General features: G+C 42.8%; 1 protein-coding gene across 1 annotated transcript in view; it reads right to left on the bottom strand.

Annotated features, from left to right (window-relative positions):
* Window positions 1-11,499: 11,499 nt before the first annotated feature.
* Window positions 11,500-12,164, bottom strand: part of LOC311232698 (ribosomal protein S6 kinase beta-2-like) — a 24,514-nt gene continuing 23,849 nt past the window's right edge. Inside the window, exon 9 of the mRNA XM_084338278.1 lies at window positions 11,500-11,858. Within this exon, the coding sequence (XP_084194404.1) occupies window positions 11,675-11,858 (184 nt within the window). The 3' untranslated portion in view covers window positions 11,500-11,674. The remainder of the gene's footprint in view (window positions 11,859-12,164) is intronic.

The raw sequence follows: 12,164 nt of genomic DNA, 5'->3' as shown, positions 1-12,164 counted from the left end.
TACAACCACAGTCTGACACCTGGGAGCTGCCCAGTACAACCACAGTCTGACACCTGGGAGCTGCCCAGTACAACCACAGTCTGACACCTGGGAGCTGCCCAGTACAACCACAGTCTGACACTGTTGACCACTAGGAGCTGCCCAGTACAACCACAGTCTGACACCTGGGAGCTGCCCAGTACAACCACAGTCTGACACCTGGGAGCTGCCCAGTACAACCACAGTCTGACACCTGGGAGCTGCCCAGTACAACCACAGTCTGACACCTGGGAGCTGCCCAGTACAACCACAGTCTGACACTGTTGACCACTAGGAGCTGCCCAGTACAACCACAGTCTGACACCTGGGAGCTGCCCAGTACAACCACAGTCTGACACCTGGGAGCTGCCCAGTACAACCACAGTCTGAGTCTGACACCTGAGAGCTGCCCAGTACAACCACAGTCTGACACCTGGGAGCTGCCCAGTACAACCACAGTCTGACACCTGGGAGCCGCCCAGTACAACCACAGTCTGACACCTGGGAGCTGCCCAGTACAACCACAGTCTGACACCTGGGAGCTGCCCAGTACAACCACAGTCTGAGTCTGACACCTGAGAGCTGCCCAGTACAACCACAGTCTGACACCTGGGAGCTGCCCAGTACAACCACAGTCTGAGTCTGACACCTGAGAGCTGCCCAGTACAACCACAGTCTGACACCGGTGGCCACTGAGCAACTCCACTGGAGCAGTTGGGGGTTAAGTGCCATGCTCAAGGGCACTTCAGCAGTTGGTGTTCCTGCCGGTCCCGGGGATCGAACCGGCAACCCTCCGGTCACAAACCCGCTTCTCTAACCTTTAGGGCACCGCTACCCCACCAATGTCCTGGTTTATGTCAAAACCACCTGTTATCTGTGTGATTCAGTTTATTTATGACCACTTGCTAGAAAACACAGCAACCTGACCTCAGCAGCACTAAGATGTCAAATACAACCCATGGGACATAGTCCACCACCAGTAAACACAGTCATGACACCAGCCAGCTGTGTATTCAGAATATCACTGTATATAAAGTGATGTGATTCACGTTATTCAGTTTGATCATGCAGATTAACTCAGGTTTTGCTATCTTAAGTCGTCACGATACGATAGTATTGCGATTCAAAATAGATTGCGATATGCTGAGTATTGCGATATTAATTAATATTGCGATTTATTACCTTTTTTCAACCGCAAGGTAAAACTTTGTCACCGTGTTTTATCTAATAAAATAAAGTGTCCAGTCTCTGTTCATCTCACTTCAATAATTTTTATTGCAGAACAGGGTATTTTCTCAAGCAGACAGATGTCAACACTGTAATCTGTGTTGCATGGACCTGACAAACTGAACCGTTTGCTGAGAGATCCCAAAGGCTGTGAAAGCTCGTCACAGACAACAACCTGGTCTTCAACGCCCAGAAAACAGTGGAGATGGTAGTGGACTTCAGGCGGAAGGCAGCCCCCCCCACCCCGATCATTCTGGGAGGCACCCCGGTGGCCTCTGTGGAGTCCTGCCGCTTCCTCGGCATGACACTCTCCCGGGACCTGAAATGGGAGCTGAACACCATCGCTCTCAATAAAAAGGCCCGGAAGAGGATGTACTTCCTACGTCAGCTGAGGAAGTTCAGGCTGCCGAGGACCATGATGGTCCAGTTTTACACCGCCATCATCAAGTCCATCCTCACCCTCTCCATCATCACCTGGTTCCCTGCAGCCACGGTCAGGGACAAGGCCAAGCTGCAGCGGGCGATACGCTCGGCGGAGAGGGTGATCGGCTGCCCCCTTCCCTCCCTCGAGTCCCTACACTCCACCAGGGCCTTGAGGAGGGCGAGGAAGATCATGGCAGACCCCGCCCACCCGGGTCACAACCTCTTCACCATGCTCCCCCACGGCAGGCGGCTACGGCTGCCCAAGACACTAAAGTCCCGCCACAGACTGAGTTTCTTCCCCTCAGCAGCTCGCCTGGTAAACGAGTCAGGTGTCCCCCTGCTCCCCCCCCCCTCGATTGCGAGCTGCTAGGGCTGGACTTCTGGACTTGAACTTTGTGTTGCACTGTATCCATGTCCCCTACCACTGCACTTTCACAGTCTTATTGTTGTCTCACTGTTCTGTCCTGTCTTGCACTTTACTTAAAATTATTTATTTACTGTTGTATTGTTCTTAATTGTAAAAAAAGTATGCACTGTAATGTCAAATCACGGTCCATTTTGTACCTGTATAAAATGGCGAATAAAGTATTCTGAATCTGAAATGAACAATGCAACTTCCTTATAGATTTTTTAAAATTATTAATAAATAATAAAATATCGATACAGTATCGCCACGCAAACTATACTACGTATCGATATTTCCTCCCACCACGATACACATGTTCTATTAGTCCTGTACCAGATGTAAACACAGCCCTGCAGACTATAAACACATGTTCTATTAGTCCTGTACCAGATGTAAACACAGCCCTGCAGACTTTAAACACATGTTCTATTAGTCCTGTACCAGATGTAAACACAGCCCTGCAGACTATAAACACATGTTCTATTAGTCCTGTACCAGATGTAAACAGAGGCCCTGCAGACTATAAACACATGTTCTATTAGTCCTGTACCAGATGTAAACAGAGGCCCTGCAGACTATAAACACATGTTCTATTAGTCCTGTACCAGATGTAAACACAGCCCTGCAGACTTTAAACACATGTTCTATTAGTCCTGTACCAGATGTAAACACATGTTCTATTAGTCCTGTACCAGATGTAAACACAGCCCTGCAGACTATAAACACATGTTCTATTAGTCCTGTACCAGATGTAAACACAGCCCTGCAGACTTTAAACACATGTTCTATTAGTCCTGTACCAGATGTAAACACAGCCCTGCAGACTTTAAACACATGTTCTATTAGTCCTGTACCAGATGTAAACACAGCCCTGCAGACTTTAAACACATGTTCTATTAGTCCTGTACCAGATGTAAACACAGCCCTGCAGACTTTAAACACATGTTCTATTAGTCCTGTACCAGATGTAAACAGAGGCCTGCAGACTATAAACACATGTTCTATTAGTCCTGTACCAGATGTAAACACAGCCCTGCAGACTATAAACACATGTTCTATTAGTCCTGTACCAGATGTAAACACAGCCCTGCAGACTATAAACACATGTTCTATTAGTCCTGTACCAGATGTAAACACATGTTCTATTAGTCCTGTACCAGATGTAAACAGAGGCCCTGCAGACTTTAAACACATGTTCTATTAGTCCTGTACCAGATGTAAACAGAGGCCCTGCAGACTATAAACACATGTTCTATTAGTCCTGTACCAGATGTAAACACATGTTCTATTAGTCCTGTACCAGATGTAAACAGAGGCCCTGCAGACTTTAAACACATGTTCTATTAGTCCTGTACCAGATGTAAACACAGCCCTGCAGACTTTAAACACATGTTCTATTAGTCCTGTACCAGATGTAAACACAGCCCTGCAGACTATAAACACATGTTCTATTAGTCCTGTACCAGATGTAAACACAGCCCTGCAGACTATAAACACATGTTCTATTAGTCCTGTACCAGATGTAAACAGAGGCCCTGCAGACTGTAAACACATGTTCTATTAGTCCTGTACCAGATGTAAACACAGCCCTGCAGACTATAAACACATGTTCTATTAGTCCTGTACCAGATGTAAACAGAGGCCCTGCAGACTTTAAACACATGTTCTATTAGTCCTGTACCAGATGTAAACACATGTTCTATTAGTCCTGTACCAGATGTAAACAGAGGCCCTGCAGACTATAAACACATGTTCTATTAGTCCTGTACCAGATGTAAACAGAGGCCTGCAGACTTTAAACACATGTTCTATTAGTCCTGTACCAGATGTAAACAGAGGCCCTGCAGACTTTAAACACATGTTCTATTAGTCCTGTACCAGATGTAAACACAGCCCTGCAGACTATAAACACATGTTCTATTAGTCCTGTACCAGATGTAAACACAGCCCTGCAGACTTTAAACACATGTTCTATTAGTCCTGTACCAGATGTAAACAGAGGCCCTGCAGACTTTAAACACATGTTCTATTAGTCCTGTACCAGATGTAAACAGAGGCCCTGCAGACTATAAACACATGTTCTATTAGTCCTGTACCAGATGTAAACACAGCCCTGCAGACTATAAACACATGTTCTATTAGTCCTGTACCAGATGTAAACACAGCCCTGCAGACTATAAACACATGTTCTATTAGTCCTGTACCAGATGTAAACACAGCCCTGCAGACTTTAAACACATGTTCTATTAGTCCTGTACCAGATGTAAACAGAGGCCTGCAGACTTTAAACACATGCTGAAAAAAATACACATTAGAGAAATATAGATGAGTATATATTTTTTACCGATACCGATATTGTCCAACTCTTAATTTCCGATACCGATATCAACCGATACCGATATATGCAGGGTTACCCCCCCCCCCCCCCCTCCCAAAAATGGAATAATTTCAGGTAATTAACATTACATATCTCTTGTTGTGGAATTAACACAACATTATGCATACTTTTGACAATAAATAAAATCAGATTTTGTTCTTACTTGCTTGCTTGGGTAAATAAAGGTTATAGAAATGTTTTTTTTTTTATCCACTTTTTCTCCCATTTTTCCATATTTTTCTCCCATCCCAATTTCGTATCATCCAATTCAACCCTCCCCTGTCACGGACGCTGTTTCTTGACTCCCACAAGCCGGCTGCAATGTGGACTAAGTCATACATGGCACAAGTCCCCTCCGGTACTTGAGGTAACAGCAGTCGCATCTTTTCACCTGCGCAGCTCGATCTCTCAGTGGCGAGGAGTAACGCGTGGGAGGCTCACGCTGCCCCCGACACTTCCTGATTCTACTGCGCAGGCGCACCAACCGACTTGTAGGAGTCGCTTGTTCACAACGTTCGATCCCCACCCTTCAGTTTTCCCTCCCCGTAATACGGCCAATGTGTATTACTGCGGACGACCAGCCAAACTGAAAAACAATGTGGAGAGCTGGACTCGAACACGCGAATCCTAGCGTCTCCACACTGGTGGCGAGTGCCTTGCCCACTACACCACCTAGCCGCCCTAAGGTTATAGAAATGTTAAAAAAAAAAAAAAATTGAAAACAGATACCGATATTTTCCGATATCACATTTGAATGCCGATATCGGCCGATAATATCGGACATCCCTAGAAATGAGTAATGCGGATAAAAGAAGTTATGTTATACTGTGTTATGTAGTGTTGCATTGTATTTACTGATGTCAAGCGACTAAGTTTGTTTTCTTTTTGTACTATAGTAAAAGTATATTATATAATGTATTATACTAAATTATGTTAAATCGAGTAAAACTTATGGAGGAAAAAATGTAATTGTAAGGGGGTAGGGATCAATAAGCTTAGCTTCCCTCTACTCCTTTTTTTGAACATGTCAACCAACTAAATTGCTCTTGACTTTTTGTTTATAATTTCTTTTTCGTTCAGATTATTTTGTTTGACAAAGCTTGATATTATGATTTATTTAGAGGCATGTAAAGAACACATGTTCAAAAATTTAACCTTTTTCATTCATTCATGTTCCGTTTCTGTCCGGCTTTCACCAGATACTGGACGACACAATTTTAATACATTCAAAGAAATATTCGATAGAAATGTTATCCTGGATCCTCATATAGCGGTCTTTTATTATAATTTTTTTAATAAAGAAGAAAATATACTCAAACAGGCTTTCATCAGCAATTCATCTCTTTATTATTCAAACATCCACCAAGCAGACTAATAACTAAATCTCATTAAAACAATTCAGTTATGAATGTGAAGCACCACCCAGTCCGGCAAAAACCTTTCAATTAAATAAGAATAAGAATAAGAACATTTATTTATTTCCTCCCATGCCCTTTTCCCCCAAAATATATTCATATATATCTGTTAACAATCTATAGAGCGCTGGTACGTTTGTGTTAAGACAGGATGTTGAGAAGCAGAGGCAGAGAGACAGAGAGACAGACAGACAGGCAGAGAGACAGACAGGCAGAGAGACAGACAGACAGACAGGCAGAGAGACAGACAGACAGACAGGCAGAGAGACAGACAGACAGACAGACAGACAGACAGACAGACAGACAGACAGGCAGGCAGGCAGAGAGACAGACAGACAGGCAGGCAGACAGGCAGAGAGACAGACAGACAGACAGGCAGAGAGACAGACAGACAGACAGACAGAGAGACAGACAGACAGGCAGAGAGACAGACAGACAGACAGAGAGACAGGCAGGCAGGCAGAGAGACAGACAGACAGGCAGGCAGACAGGCAGAGAGACAGACAGGCAGGCAGACAGAGAGACAGGCAGAGAGACAGACAGGCAGAGAGACAGACAGACAGTGAGACAGGCAGGCAGGCAGAGAGACAGACAGGTAGGCAGACAGACAGGCAGGCAGAGAGACAGACAGACAGGCAGACAGAGAGACAGACAGGTAGGCAGAGGTAAATAAATGTCCGGATGAATTGAAAATGGGGGACCCTGATGATGTAAACAAGACGAAAGTCTTTCTCTGGTCTGCATCCCCTTAACAATTGTGTGTATTGAGCCGTACTGTATTGTACCCATTCTGCAATCTGTTAATAAAGTTTTCAATCAATCAATCAATTCAATCAGAGAGACAGACAGACAGCAGGCAGAGAGACAGCAGGCAGTTCTGATGATTAAGAGACTAGTTATTGTCATAACGTCTCCATTGAACGCAGGCCAGACGGATGTATCGCTCAGCTGATATTTATCGGTCCATATTTTCATCAGCGACACGAAGCGCTGATGGAACAGTGTAGCAACGTTAGAACCCTGGAGCTCGTGAAACAAGTGTTCCACGACAGTAGCAACTAGGGGTGTAGTAACGATGCATCGATTAATCTAAATGCCTCGATTCTAACATGTTTGAATATGTTAGAATCGATTATAATCGAAATTCGTCAAAATATATATATTTTTTTGAATAAACACACACTAAACTAATCGGTGAGGAATTCAAGCACTGTTCAAACGCTGGGCAATGTGCAGATCTTATGTGTAGAAATACTCGTCTGTCGGTAACAAAAAATATATATTTTTTTATTTTTACAAGATTATGTTGCGTTTTCGAGCCCGTCTATTTTATTATTTTACACAGAAACTCGTGTATGTATACACGTGTATTAATACATTATAAAAATCGGCACATGTATGAAGGTGTGTATAAATATATGGCAAGACTATTGATACCTCTGTTGATTGAACTATGTCGGTGGTAAGTAGTACAGACCGATATCAATGAAATGATGTAGATGGGAAAAAAATAGCAACACCTTGTCTTATAGAGAACTGCTACCTTATATCATTTCGTGGAGCTGTGCAAAACTATTTAGACATTTATTTTTTGGTGCGGTAAGTTACTAATCTATACTGCAGTAGGTCCTTGTCAGCAGTGATGATGACAGCAGTGTTAAAAGCTTTGGCAGTAGACATAGAATACATTATAGGTTACCCTCACGTGAAGATGAGAGAAATATCAAAAACTAAAGCGACATTCTTCAAGAAAAATTAAACAAAATAAAATAAATAGAAATGTGGTAACACTTCAAAGTGTTTTGTGAGGTATCATAAGGTGCATTATAACTCTCCCATCCATACGGTCTCATCATAACGCAGTTACACCATAACACAACCATACCGTGTTTATTATGCCTTCACCTAATGCTGAACCACGCCCCTTTTAATAAACGTATACCTTATTATACTGCATGGTATCATCCGAAGTATGTTATTATTATTTAATTACTGTATACTACACAGTATAATTTAAAGGATATCTAATTATACTACAGTATAATTTAAAGTACATCTCATTATACTACACTGTATAATTGAAAGTATATCTAATTATACTACACTGTATCATCAAAAGTATATCTAATTATACTACACTATAATTTAAAGTATATCTTATTATACTACACTGTATCAATTTCCAATCTGATTAACGACTTAAAAAGCATATAATGTTCTTATGATACCTTATAGTGCCTTATAACACTTCAAATGTTTCCAAAACACTATTCTATAGGAAACGTCCTATACAATGAATTTCTATCCAATATGATTTCACACCCAAACAAATGAACTAATCTGAGAAATCTTTCTTTTAGTTCACGGATGTAAAAAGTAGCCCAATAACCATGTAAAAACCATGTAATAACAACGTTAACATGATTGGATTGGTTCGGAGGGGATGAACTGACTGGATATGTCACCGTCATACATCAGCAAAGCAATCACGTTAGCTAGGTTCTAATTAAAGACAAACCCAACAGACGGCAGTACCTTCCATCCGTTTCATCTCAGTTTGGTGGTGGATCAGTGGAGCCACACCCTTTACCATTCCAGGCTGTTCTTTTTGTTGTCACAATGTAGCAAAAGGGGTTAACTGATGTCAGTTAACTGAATTGTTTAGTTAACATTGTTGGTTTTCCTCATTTAGACCAATGGGTAGGTACCGCTAGCTGCAAGCTAGCTCATCACCTTGGAGCTACTGTTTTTTTTAACCTCTTAACTGGCGCCCAGAAAAGTGGCCATTTTTAAAACTTGAACTTGAGGACTGCATACTTTTCTTGAAAAGCGTATATATTTTTTTTAATCCACTTTTTCTCACATTTTCTATATATCATCCAATTCAACCCTCCCCTGTCACGAACGCTGTTTCTTGCCTCCCACAAGCCGGCTGCAATGTGGACTAAGTCATACATAGCACAAGTCCCCTCCGGTACTTGAGGTAACAGCAGTCGCATCTTTTCACCTGCGCAGCTCGATCTCTCAGTGGCGAGGAGTAACGCGTGGGAGGCTCACGCTGCCCCCGACACTTCCTGATTCTACTGCGCAGGCGCACCAACCGACCAGTAGGAGTCGCTGTCCACAACGCCCGATCCCCACCCATCAGTTTCCCACCCCCTAATACGGCCAATGTGTATTAGTACGGACGACCAGCTAAACTGAAAGCAATGTGGAGCGCTGGGCTCGAACAGGCGAGCCCAGCGTCTCCGCATTCGTGGCGAGCGCCTTGCCCACTACGCCACGTAGCCGCCCGAAAAGCGTATCTTTATACTTATAGCACATGCATAAGCCTGGTCTCTTTTGAAAGATAACATTCTGACGTTTCTGATACAATAAAGAGAGCACTTTTAGTGCTAATGAAATAGAGTAACATAGGTCTGAACTTGAGTTTTGAAAAACGTGTTACTCATGTTTTTCTGTAGTAGTTGCAATATCCAAATATAGTATTTCCCAAAAAATTGGTATGAGCTGTAAAACACCCTGGGTCCATAGTAGGGCTGACCCTACATAAGACTTCAGGCTATGGACTAGGGCTGTCCCAGACAATTTCTTTCACTATTTGGGCACTTTTAAACAATTCCTGTGAGTCTATGGAACATCTCTGTACGTTTTTTTTTCAAAAAGAAATTCATTGTTTTGTATTTCTAATCAAGTACTCAAAAACAGCATTTTTCTACCTCAAGATCTTAAGCCGTTTTGAGGCTGGGCTCCAACCACTGTGTGGCCTGGTGCCAACTGCCACACCAACTGCCACATTATCATGCAGCTGAGAAATCTCTGATGTCACAGATATGCACATTTTCAGATGACTCAGTTCAGTGAGGGTGAATATTGTGAGAGGAGAATTGGAAGAATGCGCCAATATGAGAATTAGAGACATAGATCCTATTAATATAAGTCCACATAGCTAGGAAACAATGCTAAACACTGAAAAAGGCAATTTATAAGATAGTTCCCCTTTAATATTTCTTTTGAAATTTGAATTTTTTTATCATTCCATTTGGGCTGTGGGGGGTGCTTAATGTCTGAAGGAGTCGACTGAAGGCTTCTTGTCCTCTGCAAAAGCATCCAATTGGTCCACTGATGGATACATCTTGATATTTGTCTAGTATAGTGTGTTCATTAGATGGTGAAATCCTCTTTCAGTGCCTCTGTGCCTGTTTTCGTAGGCAGTTAGCCTCTGGTATGCGTGCCATTAGCGTTAGCCACGCTTCTAGGCCTCTTTTCTTTTGGAAAGAATGATAAATTAAATTAAAAAAAAATTATAAATATTTTTTATTGATAGGGCTAGAGGTCGGCAAAGTGGTGCATCGCGCCGGTGGGTAAATGGTCCTCAAGAGGGCCCGGGGCCGGGCCGGTGCCAGTTAAGAGGTTTACAATACATCCACAGAGCTTTTAGAAAGGTGTGGAACAAAAGTATTGCTTTCCCCCCCCAAAAATCCAAAATTAATGTTGTTGTTTACATGTTGCATGTATCCCCCCTCCCTACTCCCCATTTCCCCCACATGGAATGCACCCGATTGGATAAATAACATGCTGGTGCTCTAGTGCGACATCTAGTGGCTGGATGTTATCCATAGCACCTTTAAGGCCCAATCTGCAACTTGAAACTAAACTAAATGTTTAGGTGAACCAAAGTTTCTTTACATTTGTAATGTTTTTAAATATCAGGGGTATATCATAACTGTATCTGGAGTTACGACAGGTCAAGAAAACCATGTGAATATACGCTAAATCTATATTCTTGCATAAATGTAGGATTATGGCTTTAAAGGTGCTATAGATACAATTTGTATGTAGAGTAAAGGTCCACAGAGCTTTTAGAAATGTGCGGAATAAAAGTATTGCTTCCCCCCCCCCCAAAGAATTATTGATACATTTATTTATTATTTAAAAAAAGATTGGCGGATCCAAAATGTATGTACTTCCCATTTCCCCCACGTGGAATACACCCGATTGAATGCTGGTGCTCTGGTGCGACATCTAGTGGCTGAATGTTATCTATACTAGCACCTTTAAGGGCTAATGCAGAAATGAACAAAGCTGTTCAAAGGGTAGAGGTGCACTGAACACTGAAAGGTAAATGTATCCCAGTGTTTCCCATTAATTACCTAGACTGTGGCGTCCCGCCACAGTTGTATAATTAACCAAAAAAAAAAAGATTATTAAAAAAAAATAAAAAAAAATCTTTTTACTATTTTTTTTAAAATATAACGTTTGTCAATAGGGATGTATCAGTAGTATTGGCAGTGGTAGTAGTCGTAATAGTAATGCACTATATATTTTTATTTTCTAAAAAATAAACCAGTTCAACACAGGTAACCACTTTTGCTTCATTTCTTTGACGGCTCAAATGTATGCTCTAGTAGTCCAGTGGTTCCCAAACCTCTCCTCGAGACACCCCAGCCGTTCCATGTATTTGTTCCAATTCCACCACCAGCACACCCGATTCAACTAATAAAGGGCAAGTTAAGTTGAATCAGGTGTACTGGTGGTGGAATTTAACAAATACATTGAACGGCTGGGGTGCTCCGAGGAGAGGATTGGGAAGCACTGCATCTGGTAGTCGATTTTGTGTTTTGAGCACAAAGTTCATCATAGATCTGGCCTCTTTATTTTGCTCTCAAAGTGCACCAGATTGATGCATTTAACTTCAAAAATGTACAAGAAAGAGGGTCCGAGGTTCACCCACCACAGTCTCACAAAGTCCTGTGGGAAACACTGGTCAAGTCAAAGGAGCGATCAAACACGGTGTCCTGGTGTTGTTCATCGCCGGTGACCCTTCTGCTTCTTGTTCCTGGCCGGCGTCCTGATTGGCTTAGTGGCGGCTCCATTGTCCAATGGCTTGGAGGCGGGAGAGGGAGGGGGAGGGGCCGTCTGAGGAGGAGAGGAGGGAAGGTACGGCTCCCCGTCACCACTGAACGGTCCAATCAGAGATAACTTCAGAGGACTAGAGAGAGAGAGAGAGAGAGAGAGAGAGAGAGAGAGAGAGAGAGAGAGAGAGAGAGAGAGAGAGAGAGAGAGAGCGAGAGAGAGAGAATGCTTAATCTTTAACTGTTTGTGTGTGTGTGTGTGTGTGTGTGTGTGTGTGTGTGTGTGTAAGATAAGATAAGATATTCCTTTATTGATCCCCTTGGGGAAATTCAGGCATCATAGCAGCATGGGGGAGGGGGGGGGGGGGGGGGGGGGGTACAGGCAGTGTGAGACATACAGGTCACAGAATTATAGTCCAGTGGAGAAGTACAAATAAAAATAG

The sequence above is a fragment of the Notolepis coatsorum genome (genome assembly GCF_963971535.1).
Source record: "Notolepis coatsorum genome assembly, contig: SUPER_7_unloc_1, whole genome shotgun sequence".
Lineage (NCBI taxonomy): Eukaryota > Metazoa > Chordata > Actinopteri > Aulopiformes > Paralepididae > Notolepis > Notolepis coatsorum.
Note: the sequence above shows the minus strand (reverse complement) of the source record. Positions and strands in the feature narration are given on the sequence as shown.